Raw genomic sequence first — 23,727 nt, forward strand, 5'->3', positions numbered from 1 at the left:
CTTGTGGTTTTGAGGTGCACAAAAATAATGAAGCTACTTCATTTTGTCATCCACATTTAGCACATTATTATGGAAAGAAGAAAAATAAAAGAATTGGGAGGCCACCTGGTGGGCATAGTAACTTAGCTTGTGCCCTGAAAAAAGCCAGTAAGAGGAGAAAGAGGCGGAAAAATGTTTTTGTTCATAAGAAGAAACGCTCCTCTGCATCTGTTGATAATACCCCAGCAGGCTCTCCCCAGGTATGAGATCTGTGATGTGCCTGTAATGTCTCAAAGCCAAGTGACCACTGCTTTATAGTATGGACACAGAATACCTGCAGGTCTTTCTAACTCAGATCTCTGGCCAATAGAAGATGGTTTTGTGGCCCAGGAACTGGTTTGTCCTGAATTTCTTTTCTTTCTCTATTATTATTTTTTAAAATCATATGAAACCTGGGATTGATGTCCTGAATTTCAATGAGACTTCTCTCCTTTTCCTACAGGGAAGTGGGGGTGAAGATGAGGATGACCCAGATGAAGGGGATGATGATTCCCTAAGTGAAGGCAGTACATCCGAGCAGCAGGATGAGCTACAGGAAGAATCAGAAATGTCAGAAAAAAAGTCATGCTCCTCTTCTCCCACCCAAAGTGAGATATCCACATCGCTGCCTCCAGATAGACAAAGGAGGAAAAGGGAGCTTCACACCTTTTCATTTTCTGATGATGAAAATAAACCTCCTTCACCAAAGGTACCATTTAAAAAAGTTTATTTTTTATTTCTTTCTCTCTAGAATTTTCCTCTGGAATATGATTATTAGTGATAATTGGCATTCTACTTCTTTCAATACAGACTTATGTAGAATTTCCAGGGTCTCTTGTAAAGTGACCCCAAATGCAGTGATTTACATGTGTTTCAAGGATTAGTTGAGATCACCTACTTATGGGGGAAAGTCTCTCTCAGAGTAGCTGCTTGTTTTAACAGCAACAACAACAAAAAGCTCCATTGCTAGCTTATTTGTAGCTTGTCATTTAGTTTTGGGAAAACTGCCTTTTTAATATATATTTCATAATATATATGGTTTTGTGGAAAAAAGTTATTTATCCTTTTGATTCTGGGTTAAGCCATTTGGTTTAGTATATTTACTATATACGTATGAACATTTTATAACATATATGTAACAGTAAAGAACAGCAATTAAGTTAGTGTTCAAAAACTAGATTGCTTTTTAAGGATATTCCATGAACAGAAGCAGTAAATGATTCCTCCTGGTAGTTTATTTAGTTAAGCCTTCTCTCATTGGAATTAGCATCCCCTTCTCTTTAGCACCCTATTTTTCTTAAATTGTCTAAATTATCTGTGCTGAAACTTTGAGATAAATTCTTTCCCATTGATACTTGGTATTATAAAAGACAGACATTTCCTGAGTACCTGATGCACTTGGGTCTTTGACATCTTTGCTGGGAGAAATCGTGTCCTAAGACCACTTTAAATCATGTCTTGAAAGATTATGAGTTTAGGTAGAGAGAATTTTTTAGAATAAAATAGCCTTAACACCGTTTGGTTTGATTGTGTTGTGGGGAATGAAGGAAATAAGGATTGAAGTTGCTGAAAGGCTTCACCTGGACAGTAATCCCTTGAAGTGGAGCGTGGCAGACGTTGTGCGGTTCATCAGATCCACTGACTGTGCTCCATTAGCAAGAATATTCCTAGACCAGGTAATCACAGATTCCTATAATTTTTAGTAATGTCTCTTTAGCAATAAATTATGGATGTAATAGTCAACAATTTATTTACAAGTTTTAGGAAAAATATTTTGATCCAAAAGAAAAGAATTGTCTTAATTCCATTTTCAGGAGTCAAAGATGATAAAAAAAAAAAAAAGTTATTTATCAGACTTGCTTCATAGTTTAAGCAGATTATCATTGCATTCCAATTTTTCCTAAGAATTTGATTCTATCCCTCCAATATCAAGCATACCATGCTTAATTGTCCACATCTTTTCAAAAATAATGATTTACTTGTTTTAAAAAATAGCATCTGTCATGTTAGGCTCTAGAGTGGTGATGAGTTTTAAGGCAAGCTTGCTGAAACACAGCCAGTGGCCTTAAACATTGACATAAGTTTTGTTTAGATAGTTAGGGAGGTTCAAGAGCTTATCGGGTTTTTATGAATGTTACAGAGTAGGAAAACATTGAAGTTGATAGTTAATCCTTTGTTTCAGATTTAGAAGGAACCCTTAAAAAAGATGGCACAATTAGTTGCCAGTTACAGGGCTAGTAAGTTTACTAAATTTCTATGGGGCAGAGACTCTGTGGAATGGATTCTTATCCTTGGTAAAATTTTATTGTCCTCAGTAAAACTTTATTAATTCTGAAGCTTCATTAGTATGGAAGACTGTGGAGTCACTTAAAAGGAAGTGTGTGATACCTAAGATGAAAAATTAAGGAAAGGAAAGCATAGGGACTCCAGTTTTGACAAAGCTAAAGTGAGGAGAGGCTGTCATGATCAAGCTGCCTTTCATGTGCACATCACAGATAATACTTGTCTTTTATGCTTTACCAGGAAATTGATGGGCAGGCCCTATTGCTCCTTACCCTTCCCACTGTTCAAGAATGCATGGACTTAAAATTGGGCCCTGCCATCAAACTTTGCCATCACATAGAGAGGATCAAGTTTGCTTTTTATGAGCAGTTTGCCAACTGAGGACAACCAAAGTGAGCTGGATCTTTGAAGCACAAATGCAGCAAATCCTTCACCCTGCTTTATAAGTGGAGCTGGAATAGTCCTGGGGCTCTGGGGCCTGCAGGTGTCAGCTTGCTCTCTTTGCACTTTCCGGGAAGGAGGACTCACAGTGAGGAAGCAAAAACTGTGCACAGAGGTGGATCGCCTGCCGGTGGAAATGTGGACATCTCTTGTTCAGCAGATGGCAGTTTTAAAAAAATAAAGGTTGTGAGGAAAAGACTTATATGAAGAAAAGCATTTCCAGTGGTGTGGCCTGAAAACAAAGAATAACCTAGGCTGCTGGAAAGCACCCTTTTGGTTGTTTTCATTCTGTTCCCTCCCATTGTAGATTGAACTTTGTTCTCTGCTTCCTTTTTCTTGGAAAGAGAGGACCTAGCTTTAAGTCAGCACTGATTTGGGACTGTTCCTAAAGGCATATCAGTGCTTCACTGTCATTGTGTTTTTAAGCTTTTTAAAATTAAAACAGTTCATTTTGGGGATGATTATGTGGCTCTAGGGTTTTGAATGTATAGTCACACTTTGATCCATTTTAAAATCGATTCTTAGGAGTTTCTTTGTTTACTACCTCTGTTGATAATTGAGCTTACAGCCATGTATGAGGTTTTTTGTATGATGCCATTTTTAAGCTACATGAACACTAAAATTATGACAGAATTTGGAGCGGGGGGGGGGGGGGGAACTGTTTGCTTTCTTAAAAACATTATGTGGGCACTTACACCAGTTCCTTAACTGACCTGATCTAAGAACTCTACTGTTACTGTTCTCCATCTTGACCCAGCCTGGGCTGCCTGTGTTAAGTAACATCACCAAGACTGTTAGTATTTCCGTTTAATTGCCCTCTTCCTGTTCATTCTTAGAGGGGCTTCAGTGACTTTTATTTTGTGTTTACTTTTCTCTAGAGTTGTTTGTCTACCTCTGTTTCATTTCTATGGTCTTTACTTTGGGTGAAAATCAGTAGGTGTTCCATGGACCCACAGCGAAGCCCATTTGTCCTTCTTTCCAGGTGTCTCCACTGTAGAAGCACAGCACAGAAAACATGTTTTGGAGGGTAACGCAGAACATGGAGTTTCTGTAGCAGTGTCCTCAGCGGCTGGATAAATATTGAGACGTGGTTAAGGATTCTGGAAACCTCTTTGCCTAGCCACACTTAGACTTTTTTCAGCTAATCCTTTAAATTGAATATAATCTTTAGTCCGAGGATTCCCATTTAAACAACTCAGTATTCTTTTAAGTGTGTCTTTTAGCCCGGCTCAAGTTAACATGAAACTCCAGGTGAATTTTCACTTATGATTCCATTGCTAGCTATTATATAATAATAGCGTTTGCTGCACTATTCTAGTCATGAGGAGTGAAGAAAAACACATACCTAGGTTGTCTCCCCTAAATGGGTTGCTTTGCTGAATGCTTTTTTATCCTAATCACCTGCAAATTTATAACCCAATCATTCTTCCTCAAGATTTGAAAATGTTTTAATCCTGCAAACTGGGTGAATTCTAAACAGCTCTACAAATATAAGGAAATATTACAGCAAATTTTAACTGATTGTGATTTTTCTCCCCATTCCCGACCACGCCAACCTATTTTTGTGGACATTGGTGAATAATCTGGAGCCTCTCTTCTTTGGGTAATACATAAACGAGCTTAACTCAAGCCCTGGAACTAAATCATACATGAAGACATTAACTCTTTGCTTAGGTTCCTAGCAGATATACCTGAGAAGAAGCTTCATTTAAGGAAAAATTAATATGTTTGAAACTTTAGAGATCCAGTTTTTTAAAATTCTGTGTCTGTGGAAGAGAAGGATATACTAGGGAATAATTAGCATTAAACATTAAGCTTTTGGTGGGTAGTGGTGGTGGTGGTGATCTTGCTTAATGAAATTTCCTGAGAGTTCAGTCAAGGCACTAAGGCAAAGAGGGCCCTTTGAGGAAGAACAATGGAACAGAATTTCTGGAATTAATGTTTAGTGCCTCGTGTTGTTATCTTATTTAGGAAAGTGAAACATATTTCCTATAAGAGGGAATTCAGCAAGCACAAGAATAATGAATGCTTTATTTTGTCTCTTTTTGACTTCTCCAGAAAACACAGAATTAATAATCACCTCCCTTCACAGGTGAGGGGATGGATGAAGGCCCCAAAGGGCGAAACATACAGCCCCAAGTAATCTCTGATCTGGGTAGAGTCAGAGCCCAACAGGCTTGTTTATACTATGATTATTCAGGCTCAGCCTTCTCCTAGAGAAAGGCTGACTCTAAATGGTCAAGTTGGTTGGGTTTCCCTTAATGTTTCTTGCATTCTCCTACTAAGATATAGTTTATTAGGCAATTGCATAAAGAATTATATCCCCCAGCCCTGACTCCCATATATTATGTAAGTGAGGATAATTGTTTGGGAATTTAGCACAGGGCACTTTTTTTAACTTAAAATTTGAACTTAATTTACCTCACAAAGCTGCTGGGACTGGACTGGATAACAATGATGTTCTGGTTACTGTGATGCTGAAACATTTCAAGACAGATAATAGCTCACCACGTTGGGGTAAAATGTTGATATGTTGCACATAGGTGCAAGAACTTTGTGTTTTAGAGAGACCAACTTCTTAAATGTGTAACAGTTACATTGTGAGGGGACTGCATTGGTCTGGATTTCACCTGCAGCTGGGCCTATAGCCTGCCTGAGGTCAGAAAAGTTTTCATGACCCATTTTTTACCCTGAATTGACAAGTTTAGAAAACAGGTTAGTGGACTATTTCATCCTCCTGGACCTTGAAAAGCTGGCTGACCAATATTAGACTATTACTGCTACATTAGTGTGCTAGGGAAACCTTTTTGCTGCACATGCAGATTTTTCTGTGACATTTTGACTAGATTTTGTGGGCTTCTGGGGACTATGCTGTTTTCCTTTGTAAACCATCTTCATCCTTCTCATTTGAAGCAGAGTTGAAGTGGCTAACGCGGGGAATGCATTTGTGGAAGCTTGCACTCTATCTGCCTTTGTTCAGCAATGCAGGTGGCTCCTAGCATTTATCTATGTTATAGATATGTGAGGTCAGGGAAGGGTACTTACTAACCTCTGGAAAAGATGAGCTTCTTGGTAAATATTTATTGACTTATGGTAGAAGCAAACATAGAAAACTAGTTCAGAACTTAGCCTTAATATGCCTTTTCTCCTGGAAGTAAAATTATTCTGTGAGACAGAAGACATTGGACCTTAGCTACCAGAGGACCTGGATACATTTTACTTGCTCTCTAGTACCAATTCAGTTACTAATGTGGTACCTGAATACAATTTAAAAGCTTTAGGAGGCCTTAGGTAGGGTGGGACTCAGAATCATTTCCCTCTCTCAAGCCAACAAGTGTTTCTGAGGGACACACAGAACATCAGGTGATCTAGATGGGAACATTTGGGAAAACTATCACAGGCAATTATATTTACTTGGCACCTGTATCACCAAAGATTGTTCTATTTGAGACACCATTTACTGGTTTAATTGATCAACAGTGGAACATGCCCTGGATTTGAACGCTGATCCTGTGTATTGAGGATGTGCCGTGTGTGCACACACCAGTTCAAAAGTGTTCTGTGTTATCAGTAGGAAACCTGTTGGCCTTATGAAGCTAAATGAGAAGAAGCCATCACTACAAAAAATGAAGTACAAATCTTGGTGGGGACCAGAAGCGGCCTTTTCAAGCTTGGATTTCCTTGCTCCTGGGTCCATTGTAAGCAACCATATGTTTGTCATGGTGCTGACTCAGACATCGTAGGACAAAGAGCCTCCTGCAAAACCAAAAAGAAATGTTACTGTCCTGCAATTATAATTCTTCCTTGACTTTGTTCACTTTAGATGTTTTATTAGTGAGTTTTGATGACTCCCACCCCTTATGTGAGAATGTGTATACTTTGGAAACTTGAATTTATCCAAACAAGCTACCTATGACTTAGAATCTGGGCATAAGTTTTAAATTCAATGCTCAGTCCAAATGGATCTGGTTCCAGGCCCACTCCAAGGGTGGTTCCAGGTGTGTTTATTCAGTGCTTGTACCAGACCACACAGGTAGCCTTGTTTCTGAGGGCAGCTTTACGGGGAGGTGTAGAAGGTGGTGGGCAGCAAATGCACTGCAGAGTCATTTACTTGGGTATGGTGTTTAAGGAGCCTGAGATTTTCACAAGAACCAGCAAAACCAGGAGTGGAGAATTGGGGAGAGAGAGAAGTAGGCCTAAAACTCCCTCTTCTTGTGTCTTTTTTGACTTAATACACCATTGGGTCTGTCCTGGTGCTATGGCCTATCACAAAGGACTGTTTTAAGAGAGAAGCAAGCCACAGCCTTGCCAGATAAATCTCCAACACCAGCAGAAAAGCATGAACCCTGATCTGTGGGAGGCAAGGGTCTCCCATTATTTCTGGAGGCAAATGGTGCCTTCTAGTGAAATGGTGCCACCATTTGCTGATGGGGGTGCCTGTTCTCAGGATGTGTGGAAACTCAGGCCTGAGGGTTTCTGCATGGTTTATTCAATCTAACTGCATACCTAGCTTGGCAGAATGGAGGTGGACAAAAGTGCTGAAAGGATGAGGGTAGGCTTTTAGGGCAAATCAAGTCACAAAGCAGATGATTGAGGGAGGTTACAAAGCTTAGGCAGAGTTAAAGTTGGGCAGTCCGTTAGCTCCTTTTGCAGGAATCTCTGGAGAAGGTAGTTTGTTTCTCTTGAGATTTTAAGTGCTCATTTCTTTTCCCCTCCTTTTTTTTTTTTTTTTTTTTTTTTTTTCATTGAATATTCTCTAAAGACAATCAGAGGCCTGCCAGGGAGGGACTCCTGGCTGGTTCCAGCACTGTCCTTAGGCCTCTTTTTAATACTAACTTGTTGGAACTGATGCACTTTGTTTAATGTATTTTGCCTTTTTTTTTTTAAGCTGCTCATTTAGAACAAAATCAAATGCTTATTGCATTGTATCCTTCCTGCTTGCTGTTTTTCCTCTTAATTTCAAGTTATGCATTGAACATAAAAGTACACTTAAGAAGTATGCACAAGAATACCTATTAAAATAACTCCCATCAAGTTTCATGGTATAACTTCAAAGGATTAAAAAAACTATTTTGGATTAATATTTTGCGTGGTTTTTTTTTTTTTTGTAAATATGATTGTATATAAGCTTGTGGTACATTATGACAGTTTTAAGTGGTTGTGAGAACACTAAAGAAAACAGGTCTTAAGCTATGTTTAACCTTAACTTTGTGCTGATTTGACAGCAAGGAAGGCATTTTGGCCAGAGTAAATTTTTTCAAACTCTTTCCAGTGGGACCTCAGAGAATCATTTCCAAATGGATGAAAAGTTCCTTCCTACTTTAATAAAACTCCAGAATTCTTTCCCCTCTCTTGCTGTCTCATCCTTTACTTTCTGGATTTAGGTGCTTTTTAATTCCAGTTCAGGAAAGATAGGAAGAGTAGAATTTCCCCATAGCAACCTTGCTCCTGGCATTGGGGATTCTGCCTCTGATCTCCGAAGACTGCTTCTTGTTTGTTCCTCTGTGAGCCTTAAGGATTCCTCCACAGCTGGATGTGCAGAACAATTCTTTGTCAAAATCATCACTTTTCAGCTCAGTATCCAATTTTCCTTGAGCTGTCTGTGTCTTTAAGCAATCAATAGTCTCCTTATGCCCAGCCACAATCTCTTCTGCTTTAAGACGTAGCCTCTTGTTTGATTCTCTCTAAACATTGTACTGTTAACTGTTGAGCACCCTCATAAGATCCCTCTTAGACTAAAAGATAGTTCATGCAATTTTAATTTTCCCTTATCCATTTATTTTCTTAATCTGATTTTCTGTATTTGCCCACGGCCAGTACTTGTGGAGAGTTTAAAATTTTATAAATTAAAATTCCATTTAAATTAAGCATTTTGTTGCATGTTCTCTGTACCAGGCACTATGTTGAATTTGAATTGAAGGGTAAATAAAAACAATTCCTGCCCTCAGGAGGCTCACACTTAGCTGTGGGAGAGAGAGATGTGTATAGCTGTCAAATTTAGCAGTCTGAAAAGTTTTGATGGAACAATACACACAAGGTAATGTGGGAGCAAGAGGGAGAGGGAGGTCAGATAGGCCTTGATGCACCTGAGGAGCAGTTCATGGAGCAGGGAAAAGGGAATGGCATCCATGCAACTAGAATGCTACATAAAGGCACAGAGTTGAGAAAATGTAAGAGAAGGCTGGAGAACTGCATTTTTATTCTCTAATCTGGTTAATATTCCTGTTTACCAAGAAAGCTTTTAGATAGCATTTAACCCTCTTAGGTAATTGGAATTTGGGGGTCTATTTAATAGGAAAACTTTTTCCTAGAGATATTTACTGTTGAAAACATGTAGCTCAGTGTCAACTGGACTCATACCATGTGTTCACTGACATTCTGCAGTAGGAAAGTCAGGGGCTCTAGAGCACCAACAAGAGGGTGTCCAGAGAGAGCCCAGATTGGGCTGGAGGAATGGATGAAAGAATGGGGACTCAGGGTCTTGTTAAAGGCAGAGCACAAGTTCTGAGAAGTTGGAAAGGGTTAGGTGGGAGTGTGTGTGTGCAGGGGGATGTTGCAGCCTGGCAAATACCAATCATTTGCCTTTTACACTCTAAAGGTAGTTGTGCTCCCCAAGTGAATAAGGTGGGACATGTGCACATCAGGTTTTTAATGTGAAACCTGGTATATTTCAAAATGAAAGTGATTGGATTCAGGTGACCATTTAAATTATGTCTATGAAAAAAATAAAATAGACTTGGGGCCTTGATAAGCCTTTAGCTAGGGAAGTAGGAAAAAGACTCAAATGTCTAGGTTGGAAGGAAGACTCCTGTGCGCAGTCTTAGATTGTTTTCCTTATTCACTTGCTTCAGAATAATCCAGGCTGCAAACTATTGGGCCCCATCCCAGAACTACTGAATCAGGATCTCCGAGGGTGGAATCCAGGAATGTTAATAAATTCTCCAGGATATAGGGATTTGCCTTAGAGGGAAAAATAATTTGGTCACAGGCCCTCCCAGCTCCTACCTCCGGACCTGGAGCTCGTGATTCCCCGACTCTCATTCCGGTCTGCGCTGCCCGGCTCACCTGGTCTATCCACCTGTGGGCGTGGCGGGGTTGGAGAGGAGAGTGGGACCCCGCGACCCCGCCCCCTGGCCCGGCCGGAGCCCCGCCCCTCGGAGGGGGGGCGAGCAGCCGCGGCCGAGGGCCGCCCCAACCTTGGCTGCGCCAATCAGGCACTGCGATCTCAGACGTCGGGTTACGCGCGGCGCGGAGTCGGCCTCCGGGCGGAGGTACCGGCTCGGGTTTGGGCTCGGGCTCCCGGCTGCGGGTTTGGCGGCGCTGCACTGGCAGGCAGCGAGGCCGGGCGGGCCCTGGGCCCTCGCGCCCCTCCTGCGAGGCCTGCCATGCAGAGCCCCGCCGGGAACGCGAGCCGCGGACTGCCGGGCGGGCCGCCCTCCACAGTCGCGTCCGGGGCGGGCCGCTGCGAGAGCGGCGCGCTCATGCACAGCTTCGGCATCTTCCTGCAGGGGCTTCTCGGCGTCGTGGCCTTCAGCACCTTAATGCGTGAGTCTGGGACCCCCGCCCCTCCGGAGGCCCTGCGCCGCAGCCGCGGCCCGGCCCCCCTGGAGGCCCCTCCTGCGCGGAGAGTTCCGGCCTGGGGACCCGAATTCCTCCTCCCCCGCAAACCCAGGCTGGGCATTCCCGCACTATGGGGTAGCCAGGGCCCCGGGCTCCCGGCTTGGAGCCCCTCGCCTACTGGCTGTGGCCTCCAGCCAGGAGTGACCCTTCCCCTTTCCACCTTAAAAACGTCTGTCTTCTGAGACGCCAGTCTAAAACTCACCTACCTCCCACCTTACCATCTCGAATTGTTACCCCGCTTCCCAGCCTGGAGTCATGACCCCCAAGGGTGACATCCCCTTGTCCGCCCCTTCTCAGGGGCTCTTCGTGCTTAGAACCCACATCCCTCAATCCAGTGCGATGCTGAGTTCTTTTCTGCCCCTTCACTCTTCAAGGATTTACCTTCTCCGTTCACATGTAAATCCTGCTACTTTGCATCCCTCTCAACACCTGGAGTGTTAGGGCCATGCCTTCGGTTTCCCAGTACCCGCCTCCCTTTCCGTAGCCCTTCTTCCTCAGCTTTATTTTCCCTTTTGTCAGGGCAGGACCCACCCAGTCTGCGTTCTTCTCCAGATCGCCTTCCTCTCGTTTCTTCCGGAACAGGCCCACCTGTTCCATCTCTGTCCCAAGCTTTCCTAATAAGCCGCGTCTATAGCTTCCCCTGGCTGTTCCCTTTCCACTTTTATTCTTTATATTTTAAGTTTCCTTTCCCATTAAACGTGGGCAACCTAGTGGCTGAATAGAGAAGGAAGCCCCCACCCTGTTGTCATGTGTCCTGGGCGGGGAGGGGGGGGGCTTCTGTTTTTCATCGTGTACATCCTTCTGTTATTAAAGTAACAAGAAGTTTTGTTCGGCATGTCAGCCTGAGAGTGCCCTTGTGATTGCGTTTTAGGGAGAAGGAAAGGTTATAACTATCTGTGCAGAGTCATTAATTCCAAAAATGACTTGTTCTCAAAACTTCCCCACTGTGCTTGTGTGGACAGAGTGGAGAGTTCCTGCAGAAAGTATGCTTTGGAGTACTCAGGAGGGATCTTGCAACTGTATGCCTATGTCTTGTAGGGTCCAGTTGCTGGAGTGGCCACCTTGCTTGTTTATAAGTTGGGATTTCTTGAGTGAATTCTCTCAGGCTTTAAGTAACCCTGAAGAGGCTCTGATCATGGATACCGTGTTCTTCTGGTGGCCTGGCCTTGATAAGTCTTACAAGTGCCCAACTGTCTATGTTTGACACATTTTCTTTCCTTTTTAGTCCCAACTTGCCTTTTTCTCTGCTCAACAAATACCCACTTGTTCCCACAGTAATAATTTGTGACAACTTAGCCAAAATCCGCTGCTGACTTGGGCGCATGTACTGTATGTGTGTGTTTTCAAGTCATGGTGAGTGGGTCTTCATACCCCTCCTGCTTCTCTCTCCTCCAGACAGCCTTCTTTTCTCTCTGAAGGAACTATAGGTTAAATTTTTATTTTGCTCCCTAACCTGAGGTTTCTTAGCCTAGCTCTGACTGTTTCCATAGGTTTGATTGATGCTGATGGCCCGGTTTATCCCCTAGGGTCTGACACTTGTGATTCAGAAAAGGATATATGATGATGACAGGGCGGAGTTGCTTGCAGCTGAGAAGTGTGTCAGGTTGAATGTGTTCCGAGTGGAGTCTTCAGGGACATACTCACTTCTTTACTTAATCTTCAGCGTGAGCACATGTGCAAATCCCACTGTGATTGGTACTTTGTGTTTGCAGAGATAGGACTAGAAAGCAGTCTCTTGTTCACTGTGAGCCTTGACATGGACAGAGCTTGTGGAAGTGGCTGGTGGGTCCTGGGGAGGTGTGGGTAGGAGTGATGGGGAAAAGAGTTGGAAAGGCTAGAGCTGTGTCTGCCCTGACACAGAAATGGAGGTGAGAGCAAGAGCCTCCTCCCCCTACCTAGAAGCAGACAGAGCAGGCCAGGGCAATGGCACTCTGGGAGCTGGACGTGGAGAAGCCCACTGACTGGGATGCAGTCAGGGTGGGGCCCTTCTTATCTCTCAGATTTGTTGGTCCTGTTGAAGTAGAACTGCGAGGCTTTTCCTTCTTGAACTGCTGGAAAGAGAAAGAAATCTCTAAGGTGGAAGAGGAAAGAGATCAAGGTAGCCTTAAGGAAGTACATCTGCGAGCCATTTGGCTTTGTCCTGGACTTTTAGTCCTCCCTCCTTCTCAGTCTGGCAGAGCTGCTGGGAGGGGCATCTGTTGAGGCCAGGCTCCCCTGACGAGGGTCCCCCTTGCAGCCCTGAGGGAGGGAAGTCCATCCTTCCTCAGTTGTTATCTTCAGACATTTTAAATACCAACCAGTCCGTTCTGAGCAGTTTAAACAGCCCCTATCCTTTGAGGGGCTGTTTTTGAGATCACAGTCTTCTCCCTTCCAAGTACCCGTGGCCCTCGAGGCAATGGGCTTGGTGCCTCTCTTCTGGTGCCTGTCTTCTGGAACCTGACTGGCCATGGCAAACACTATTGTTTCCTGTTGGACCAGCTCTGACTGTAGAATGAACCCCCTTCTCTGCAGACAAGCTGTGAGGTAATTTTCCTTGCTTCGCCTCCCTGATTTCAGTGACCCCCTCAGACCACTGTCTTTATGTTCCTTTTTCTATCCAGAAATATCACTTTTTTCTCTACTTACATATTGCCTTGTTTTGTTTTGTTTTTTGTTTTTTGTTTGGTTTTCACCTGGGGGGTTTGTCCTGAAGGAAGATGACTTATAGATGTTAATGTCTCTGGGGAGGATTCTGGTTCTGCAAGAATTTCTCATTGTGGCGCTTTGATAGACTTCTTGCCTTACTGTGTAGTGTTTGTAGACCCTCTCGGTCCAGGCAGTTGAGAACGTATGTGCCAGGTCATACATGGTAGCCCATTCTTCAAGCTGCATAAACATATAGACTGTTAAAGGCACCACTCACACACATGTCCAATGTCAGCACCACCTTGCTGAGTTGGCAGGCTTCCTAAAGGCTCCATCTCAGGTACCCTGTGTACACAAGGAAAGATGAACATACTCAGAGTCAAGCTTATGAAGATACTTTCCACTTAGCGTTTTCTGAAGTGTCTGCTAGGTGTCTGCATAGAAAGAAATGGTTTAAACGAGGGGTGCTTTGTCATAGTCTGCCTGCCAAGCAATTCCCCATTTTGGTGGTTTTGTCTATAGTCTGTGACTTGATGAAGTTTCTCAGCTAGAGTCTCAGCAGAACAGAGCTGAGCAGTCCTAGAGCTCAGCAAACTTCCAGTGCAGGGTAGCCACCCAGCTGTCAGCCAAAGGTCCTGTTGGCCAGTGTGTGTGTTGGCATTTGGGGGTATTTACTCTCAGGACATGGGAATGCAAAGCAAACTCAAGCCTCTCTCACAGTGCACAGTCAGGGCTCTGGACTGAAGTGTAGACAAAATTGGTTTTTAATAAAACAAGCATTTTGAGAACTTGGATAAATCTGCCTGCCTATTTTTGTTATAGACGTGGGGGCTAGCCAGCTGGGAGAAACGTGTCCATGTTTTACAAAAACACTGCTGACATTGAGAAGTGATAGCTTTTTTCCTGTGATCCAAAGTGAAATCACAAACCAGTGCACTCAGTTTTGATATCTTAAATGAGAGTTTCTGGGGTTTTCTCCATGGTAAACTGGCCTCCCTGTGTGCTCTGTGTGAACAGACTTGTGTTGGCACAACCTTCCCTATGATCACCTCTCCCCACCCCATCCCGGTTTTTATCTCTAAAAATGTCAGACAGAAAAGATGAAATATAATACACTCAACATCTGTCTGCCCTCTACCTAGATTTAGGAGTTGTTCACATTTTGTCACATTTGCTTTATCTCTTTATGCTTTTTTTTTTTTTTTTTTTTTTCTGGCTGAGCCATTTGAAGGTAAGTTGCAACCAGCGTCACACTTTACTGCTAAATACTTCAGCTAAGTCTCCCCAAAATAAGGACAATCTCCCACATAACCACAATTTCATCATCACACTTAAGAGAATAACTCCATGATACTATCTCATATTCAGTCCATAGTCACATTTCCCCAAATGTCACAAGTCTTTTACAGCTGGAGTTTTTAAAAACTAAGATCCAATCAAGGCCCACATGTTGTGTTTGGTTGTTTTCAGTCACTTTCATTTTTAGAAGAACCTCCTCCTACACATACATGCACCCTTTTTTTTTTTTTTTTTTTTTTTTTTTTTTTTTTTTTTTAATGTTTCTGGCTTTTTGTAGCGTCCTGGCTGCTCGTTGTGTCAAGTGCCCCACATTCTGGAGTTGTCTGGGAGTTTCGCTGCGGTGTTTGAATTGTTTCACCGACCCCTGTTTTCCTGAGTTTTGTCTGGAGCAGTTATTAAATTCAGATGCCCTGTTTTATGGCAAAAACATGCCATAAGCGGCACTGTATGTTTCATGTATATTCCACCAGGAGGCATGTGACATCACGCTGCCCCACTGTTCGTGTTAATAAGGTTGATGTCTTGGTGGTGGTGGATGGAAGACCTCTCAGTCTCTCCCTTGTAAAGGTACATCTTCCCCTGGGCAATTAATAAGGGATCTCTGCAGTGATAATACTTCGAGATCATGTGAGTACTCTGTTTCCCAGTAGCCTTTCACCTGGTGATCACCTCCTCCTGGTAAAATAACAGAATACAGTGACAGCTGAATTGGAGCTGGAGCTCACAAGTGAAGGCGCCTGTCTGTGGGTCTGGAACCCAGCACACAATCAGTGTCGCTGTCCTTTCCTCCCTCTGGAGTGCCAGCACGGGCAAAGGAAGAACGCCCCTTTTTCCATTCCAGGCTGGTGTTGCAGCCAATGTTAGCATGCTGGCTGTCTCAGAGCTTTTATTTTTAGAAAGCTTTCGGGTTTTCTAAATGTTTGTTTATTTGGTAGCATTTATCCATATTGGTGATCTGCTTGATTTATCATATAACTTCATTAATTTCTAATAAAATCAGGCAAGAGGAAGTTGTCTGAATTAGGAGACAATCTGAGTTGTAGAATAACTTAACAAATGCACTTTTTAAAACTTTTAAATACTTCTGTTGGCCACATGTTGCCCTGTTGGGGCCTGTCATGCTTCCACTGCATTAAAATCTGTTTAAAGTCTTTTGCAGTTAGTATATTTGTACAAACATGAAGATTTGTTGAAGGGGTTTTGCGAGTGGTTAAAAATAATGGGATCCCTGGCTATGGATCCAGCCTGACCCGGTGTCCATGTCTGCTTCGCTCTGCCATGTGGTGCTCCTGAGCAACTTCTGCATTTCTCGAAGCTTCAGTTTCTTCCCTAATAACATGTGGATAATAATCTTTCTTTTCTGGACCTATGGAGATGAGAAGGAATGTGTTTGAGGAAGCTGGGTTGGTGTCAGGCACATGTTAGGCCTTCCTTGGGGATGTGTCTTCATCCTTGTTATTACATTGTTTGTATTCATGAGTTGGGCTGAAGAATGTTTCACAAGTGCTTAAGTAACTTATTTTCTGAATTTAGTTAAACATTTCCCTTTTTTTCTTGCTTGTACAATGTCTTTACCTTTAGCCCTCCTCACAGAGTGCGTAGCAGTGGGGAAAAAAAAAAGAAAAGCACTTTTAGCCCAGCCAGCACAGTGAGTGTGAATCCAGATTAGCATATGCCAAAACCGGGTGGCTTTAGTGGCCAAAATAATCTTCCTTGACCTAACCTTCCTTGTGTTTTTACCGGCAGGGCCCCATGTGGGCTCTGAGAGAGAGGGCAGTGGGTGCCTGGGGCTGCTCCACTTCCAGGTGATGAACCTGCTTCAAGTCGCTGGCTTTTCTTTGCCCAGGGCCCATGGTAGTAGGTGGTGGCGCTGGCCCCTGGAGTCGGCCTCTTTCCTGCAACCTCTCTTCACTGAGTCCCCAGCATGCCAGCCCCCTCACAGGAAGCCTGTACAGAAGCAGTCAGTGAGCGGGTGAAGTACCTTGTACAAGGGCTCCTTTTTAGTAAGTGCAGAACTGAAATGTAAGCTGGGTCCCTGGGACCCCAGACACTCTGAGCTGCTTCCTCTGTGCCTGCCTGCTTTTTCCACCCCTCTTTCCACACAGGTGCACTTTCTGATTACTCTGTATCTGTGGCTACTTCACCTCATTTTTTTTCTGTCTGAACAATTCTGATTTTCTTTCTTGATAATTATTTTTAAGTAATTTTATTTAAAACATTATTGTTTTATGACTTGATAACATTAAAAATATAAATTTGAAATGACTCATCAATCATTTCATGCATACATGAGTCACACCCTAGGTCTGCTTTTCTGTGCCTTTGTGAAGATTTTCCTTGGCTGGGCGGAGGGTGGTGATTCTACCCCAAGGCTGAGGTCTAGCATGTGAGGCGGAGGCATCCCCGCCCTACCCCAGAGCAGCAGAAGCAGGGAGCACAGAGTCCCTTTACTCACTGGTGAGGAAGGCTCTCCAGGGCTCTGGGTGGCTTCAGGTTACCTGCTGATTCTCACAGAGTTCATTTCCCTGTTGCTTGCCATATGACTATACGGAAGGTCATTAATAATCTTGAGGTTTACCCTGAATTATCCTTTTCCTTGTGTATACATAGAAGCAGTTGGTGAGTCTATTTTAGATTACTCCACTGCTAGGAAAGCTATCCATTGAATCCAGAGTTTCTCAGCCTGGCACTGTTGGCATTTTGGATGAGATAATTATTTCTTGTGGGAGGCTGTCCTGTGCGTTGCAAGGCGTTTAACAGCATCCCCAGCCTGCCTCTGCCCACTAAATACCAGTAGAATCTCTCGTTGTGACAACCAAAAATGTCTCCCAACATTGCCAACTGTCCCCTGGGGGGCCAAATCGCCCCTGTTTAAGAACCACTGCATTGGTTCGGTTTGTGAATTTCTCAGCAAATTCATATTTGCTCTAGAAGAATAGATTAAAAGGTCAGTGTGTTGTTTCCAAAGTGTAAGAACAGTGGACTGTTAGGGTCTCTTAAGTACTCTGGTGCCAAGCTCACTGTTGGATGTTTCCTTGACGAAGAGCTGAGACTGGTCCCCAGTCCTTGAGGGGCTCACAGCTGGAACAGGCTGTAGGCAGGCGGGCAGGCAATTCCAGTATAGCATGAAGAGGATTGTAGAAGCTTGAACACACTGGAGAGGGGGAATGAGGGGTTCCGCCTGGGGACTCGAAGTGTCCCTGAGGAAGCTCCACCTGAGCACAAGGCTGAGAGCTCTCGACACAGAGGGGATGGTGAGAGCGAAGGTTCACGTAGAAGAGACCAACGCTGGAGAGGGTAGAGGCAGAGGGTCTCAGAAAAAAGAGGCAGTGCACTCGGAGGCTTTCCAGAGAGCCTTCCTTGTTCCGTTTCAGGCCTCTTTCATGGGTGCATTTAAAGAGGACGAATTAAATTATTGGGTGTCAAGTCAGGGTCTGCATGTACCGCATCCTCCATTTGTATTATTTCCCTGAGAACCTTTCTTTTAAAGCAGTTTACGTCTCATATGGCAGCCCCTGAGAGACATACATTGTTTATCTTTGGGGCCACAGAAGAAAAAATAGGGACCCAGTAACCTCCTGACCCCCATCCTCTTGGCAGTGCCTTCTGAGCTAGACGGTGGTGATGTGGACAGATGTGCCGTGCTCACCCAGGGTTGGGCATTTAGTCCTCACACAACCTGAGAAGTAGGGACTGATAGTATCTCCGTCTTATAGATAAGGAGATTGGGTCGCAGAGAGGTTAAGTAACCCACTCAAAGTCACACAGCCAGTAAGTGGTAGAGCTAGGCAGTGTGGTTGTGCAGACCTTCCATTTGGATAGTAACAAAGCAGCTCCTTATTGTTAACTAGCTTTTATGGGTTGTCTGCTACAGTCCACCCAGATGTGGAGAAAGTAGAGATACTTACAGCCTGGATTGTATGCAGCTCTCGAGGTGTGGGTGCAGTGTCATGCCAAGTTAGGCAAGCCCTGGGAACCACTGTCGCCCACTGAGCACGGTCGCAGGCTTTGGAGGGGTTGGCCTTTGCTACAGAACATCTCTGACAGAAGTTCAGTTGTTGGTACATTCTAAAAATTCTGTACCTACTACGGCAGGATGGTCATGCACCGAAGTCGCCTTAGTGCCTATTAGAAGCCTTCTCCCTTGACTTACTACAGCCCCGCCTGATCATCACAAGCCCTCCTGCCGCATCTTCTGGTTTAGTGTGCCCTCTTCATTCTAAGGGGCATTTTGTGCCGTAAGCAGGTTCCACTCAAGCCATTTTGGGGAGGAGGAGGCAGAGGCTGGTGAGCTTAGCACACTAAGGGCAGGTTTCATGGTGCGGACATGGGGTGGGGTGGCATGAGGAAGGAGGGAGAGGCTGGGGATACCGAACCGGTGTTTTTCTTGGCTTTAAAACTTCTTTTACAGATGTGATATTGTGTATCATGGTTTTTCCGATCACCAACCATTGATGGGCATCAACAACTTTCATGCTTTTTCTTTATTTCTTGTATGCAGAGTAAGTCAGGACACAGATGGGAGCAACTCTGCTTTTTCATACGTTCGTCTTACTTAAAATGCCTCCTCCGCCAAGCTTTTGTCTAGTCCATGGGCTTTTCCAGGCCTCTTCAGCTCATGTGTGTTCTTCTTGGGCTTTTCCATTTTGTTAGAAGACATCTTCATTTAATAGTATGAAATGACGTAGAGGCATGAGGTAGTAACAATGCATTTAAATGACGTAAGCATAAGACACCGTCCTATAGGAGTAGTTGAAACACAGCCACACGGTGCATGCTGCGTCCTTTTGCCCAGAGCCCTGTGCAGTGTGCACTGTCCGATCATTAGAGTAGCTTTCTATTTGGGTAGGGAGTTTTGGGCAAAAATATCTGCGGGTGGTTCCATCGAGCAGGGCTCTCTGCACGCGGTTGATGTTCTTCCAGTCTTGGCATGGGGAGCAGTGGAATATGTCGGGGAGACTTGCTCGGAGCACATTTAAGCAAGCATGTTACTGACGTGGCTACCCCGCACTTACCAGGGCGTGGCCGTGGTGGTGTCTGAGGCAGCCCATTGTACGTTACAACTTTGCTATTCCATTATGCCCTGACCCTCAGTCCAAGCCCTGGAGAAAATGAGGGTTCAGAAGTATGTGAGAGGCTGGAGATGAGGGACATGTGTTACGATCCTAAAGACACAGTGTAGGGTAGGGAGATTCAAGTGATTTTTTTCTGTCAAGAGCCCTGGCTTTATTCTACCCTCAGATTTCTGTGAGAAACCCCGTTGATTATTGACGCAAAAAAAAAAAAAAGAACTGATCCTGTTATATGAAGTTAGAGCGAACAGGGATGCTAAATTGCCTGTTAATCCATTTAGCAGTTTACATATTGATTCTTTTCCCAGTGTGTTTAAATAATCATTTACTAATATTCTAAATAGGTAAAAACCTTCAGGGAAATGTCCGGCACACATGCCATAGTGTCACCGTAGAGCTGGGTTGGAATGTTGCTGCTACAGACGGGGCCTTATCCTGGATGTAGCTGTTTTATAGTGAGATCTCATTATCCCAGTCACGGAGGTCTCAGGCCAGGCCAGTGTGGACGTGGTGACGGATGAAGTTTGGTCTGGGGTGATGTGAGGCATAAGGGCATGGAGGCGAGTGGTGTGTAGGAAAGGCAGTGTCTCAAAGCATTTGCTAGCCCATGTTCCATGGCGTGTGAACTGCTGAGCCCTACCAGGGAGCTGCTTAGTGCTTGTTCCCTCTGGCTGTAGCTGCTGTTGTGCCATGTGTGGTTCCTCTTAGCCTAGGTCTAAAGCAGCATCCTTGTGTCTTGCAGGACAGCCAGGCTCCTGAGCCTACTGCCCCCATCCTCCTTTTCCCAGCTTTTCCTGTGCTGCAAACATTGCAGTACCATGGTCTACTCCACAGCCTGGGCCAACCAGGGAGAGCAGCCACATTATCAGATTCGATTCTGGGATCCAGCAAGATACTGCAGGGCTGCTCTTCTATCCCTATACCTGTCAAACCCATTCCTGCCTACTTCCCTTACTGATATTCACCATTCCTTTTCTCCTTCCTCCCCACCTAACTACATCCTATTCATCTTACAAGAAACCTTCTCTAATGATCTTAGTCCACATTGTTCTTCTTTGAAGTCTGTAGGACATCCAGTGTGTGTGGTACAGGGTAGGCCTCTGCCTGTGCCTGGGTTTGGTCCACCAGCCAGGCTGTGCTGGCGCACAATGCCGCCTGATGATGCTCTGGCGAAGTGCTCCTCCAGTCCAAGTTTGCTCCTGAGCAGTGAGATCTTGGGAGGTAGAAGGAGACTAAGATTATTTTCTTGTCTAACTACTAAATACTTCAGCATGCATTAAGGACACAGGTGTTCTTTTATGTAACCACAGTATAGTGATCCAAACTCAGGAAATTTAACATTAATATGTTATTAACAGTCCACAGTCCATATGCACATTTCATCAATTGCCTGAATACTGTCATTGATTTTTTTTTCCTGGTCCAGGGGCACACTTGGCATCTAGTTGCCACTTCGCTTTAGTCTCCTTTAGTCTGGAATTGTTCTTTAGCCTTTCTTTGTCCTTCCTAGCTTTGACACTTTTTGAGAAGTACAGGCCAGTGATTGTGTAAAATGTCCCAGATTGGGTTTGCCAGATATTTTCTCATGATTACGTTCAGGTTACATGTTTTTGGCAGGCTGCCTGCCTGCATACATGATGCTGTGGCCTACTTAGTGCATTGTAACCTGAGGTGCCAACCCTCAGTCAGGTGTCAGTTGATTCTAGCATTGGTGAAGGTTTCATTGATAACTGGGGTAGCGTCCAGCTCTCTCCATTGTGAAGTTACAGTTTTTCCCTTTGTAATTAATAACTGATTTACAGGGAGATATTTTGAGACAATGTAAGTATAGAATCTGTTTTCAGTCTTCCGTGGAAAGCCTCCACCAGTTAGAAGGGAGCCACAAATACACAGTGAAGGTCCTCCGCCAGTTTTTGATCTGGTAACTCTCGGTGCCAATACTGAGTCACATTTGTGGAGTACTCATTACGTGTCAAGACTTGTAAGTGCTTCACATATGTCAACTCATTTACTTTTCATATTATCCCTATGAGATGAGTACTCATGTCATCTTATTTTATACTTGGGAAAATAGGCACTGAGAAGTTAAGGCCTCTGTCTAAGGCTGTGACAACCACTGAGTGGCAGAACTGGAATTCAAACCCAGTGGACCTCACTGCAGCACTAGGGCCTTGCACCCCCCGCGATTCTGCTCGCCTGCTGCCATGTGCGGCATACACGTGTGCTGCTTGACACACAGTGCTGCTTCTCTGACCTCTGCACGTTCCTGTCCTCTGCATGTGGAGGTCTTAAACACCGTTTGGTCCCCACTGTCCCTGACCTGCTTGGTTTTTTGACTGAGAGCCTCACTGAAGTCTTTTTTCTGGGCATGATAGACAGACTCGGAAGAAGCCAAAGGCTTTTCATTTTGAGATTGGAATCCATGGGCCTTGTCCTGGAAGCCAGAGGAATCTTTCCTATGTGGATAAATTTAACATTTGAGCCTGTGCTAAAGGATGAGGAGACTTTTGCCCATGAAGGAGTAACAGATGCAGAACTTGCCCGTCTTCTGTAAGCAAACAGAAAACAGGCCAAAATATGTGAAACAACTTTGCAGATATCGGACAGCAGGCATCAAGACAGTGAGCCTAAGGGAAAAGAAATAATGAGGTGAGCCCTATGGTCTTCCTGCCAACATTCTGCTGGAGGCAAGTTTCCAGATCTCAGAGCAGCGAGGAAGAACCCATGCGAAGCCCAGCAGTCTAGCTGCATTGAGAAGACACATCTGAGGCCAATGCAGTTGGAATTTGCAGGGGACAGTACAGAGAAAAAAAAAAGCTATGCAGAAGGAAAACTCTTCACCTTAGCTTAGGGGTCTCCTCGAGACTTTTTATGAACAGATCTATTGTGTAGGGCGAAACTCAAGAAGCGAATTGAAGAACCACTGCTGGAGAACTGTAAGTGGAACTACTTCCAGAACGGAGAGACATTTGAGCTCTTTCCAGATAGAGCGGAGAGACGTTGTTGAACACCTGGGACATCCATAGACCCCTCAAAAGAGTCACCATGCCTTAATATTAGCTTTCATCTAGCTCTAGAGAAAAGAGTACAAAGTTTACAAGCGAGCCTTGAAGCCATATACAAAAATTGACTGGAAATAGGTCACAGACTGGGAGAAAATGCTTGCAAATATGACTATCTGACCAGGTGCTTATAACCAGAATATGTGAGAATTCTTAGAACTCAGGGAAAAAAGTGCAATTTAAGAATTGGCAAAGGATCTGAAGACATTTCTCCAGAAAAGATATACAAATGGCCAATAAGCACATGAAAAGATGCTCAATATCATTACTCATCAGGAAAATGCAAATTAAAATAGCGATGAGACACCAATATATACCCACAAGACAAGAATGACTAAAATTAAAATTGACGAACAATACCAAGATTAGAAAAGAGTATGAACTCTGGAACTCCTATACATTTCTGGTAAAAACACAAAATGGTACAACCACTTTGGAAAATTGAAAGTTTCTTGTAAAGAAAATGAAATGTACCATACAACTCAGCAGTTTCACCCCTCAAGATTTACCCAAGAGAAAAGAAAGCACATGGCCATAGAAGGACGTGTGCATGAATATTTATAGCACCTTCCTTTGTAATTGCCCCAAACTAGGAACAGTTCAAATGTTCAACAACACATGAATGGATAAACCAATTGTAGTATGTCCACATAGTGGAATAAATGTCTGCAGCTAAAAGGAACAAACTACTGATACATGCAACCGCACGATTGAATCTCATGGTTGACTATGCTGAGCAAAAGAAGCCAGATAAAAGGAATACATACTGAATGACTCCGTTTATATGAAATTCTAGAAAAGGGAATTCTAATCTATAGTGACAGAAAGCAGCTTAGTGGTTGCCTTGGAGTAGTAGGAATGGGACTGACTGCAAAGGGACTCAAAATAACTTTTTGGGGGCTGGGCGTGGTGGGTCACGCCTATAATCCCAGCACTTTGGGAGGCCGAGGCAGGTGGATCACAGTGAGGTCAGAAGTTCGAGACCAGCCTGGCCAACATGGTGAAACCCTGTCCCTACTAAAACTATAAAAATTAGCCGAGCATGGTGGTGGGCGCCTATAGTTCCAGCTACTCGTGAGGCTGAGGCAGGAGAATGGCTTGAACCCGGGAGGCGGAGCTTGCAGTGAGCTGAGATTTCACCACTGCCCTCCAGCCTGGGTGACAGAGTGAGACTCCATCTCAAAAAAAGAAAACAAGAACTTTTCAGGTGATGGAAAATACTGTATCTTGATTGTAGTAGGGTTACATCAGTGTACACATTTCTCAAAACTCACCGAACTGTATGCATAATACACATGCATTTTTGT

At 44.0% G+C, this 23,727-nt stretch overlaps 2 protein-coding genes across 9 annotated transcripts in view; both read left to right on the forward strand.

Annotated features, from left to right (window-relative positions):
- Positions 1-8,609, forward strand: part of SFMBT1 (Scm like with four mbt domains 1) — a 153,344-nt gene extending 144,735 nt beyond the window's left edge. For all 5 annotated transcript variants that reach the window (XM_030927965.1, XM_030927931.1, XM_030927991.1 and 2 more), the window contains 4 exons: positions 61-239; positions 482-727; positions 1,566-1,694; positions 2,542-8,609. In XM_030927965.1, the coding sequence (XP_030783825.1) occupies positions 61-239; positions 482-727; positions 1,566-1,694; positions 2,542-2,682 (695 nt within the window). In that variant the 3' untranslated portion in view covers positions 2,683-8,609. The remainder of the gene's footprint in view (positions 1-60; positions 240-481; positions 728-1,565; positions 1,695-2,541) is intronic.
- Positions 8,610-9,990: 1,381 nt separating this feature from the next.
- The window catches only part of LOC104663687 (store-operated calcium entry regulator STIMATE), a 67,353-nt gene continuing 53,616 nt past the window's right edge, over positions 9,991-23,727 (forward strand). The window contains exon 1 of one of the 4 annotated variants that reach the window (XM_010364967.2): positions 9,991-10,287. In XM_010364967.2, the coding sequence (XP_010363269.1) occupies positions 10,128-10,287 (160 nt within the window). In that variant the 5' untranslated portion in view covers positions 9,991-10,127. The remainder of the gene's footprint in view (positions 10,288-23,727) is intronic. The other 3 variants (XM_010364966.2, XM_030928099.1, XM_010364968.2) reach the window with 3 other exon arrangements.

This window comes from Rhinopithecus roxellana, chromosome 1, assembly GCF_007565055.1.
Source record: "Rhinopithecus roxellana isolate Shanxi Qingling chromosome 1, ASM756505v1, whole genome shotgun sequence".
Classification (NCBI taxonomy): domain Eukaryota; kingdom Metazoa; phylum Chordata; class Mammalia; order Primates; family Cercopithecidae; genus Rhinopithecus; species Rhinopithecus roxellana.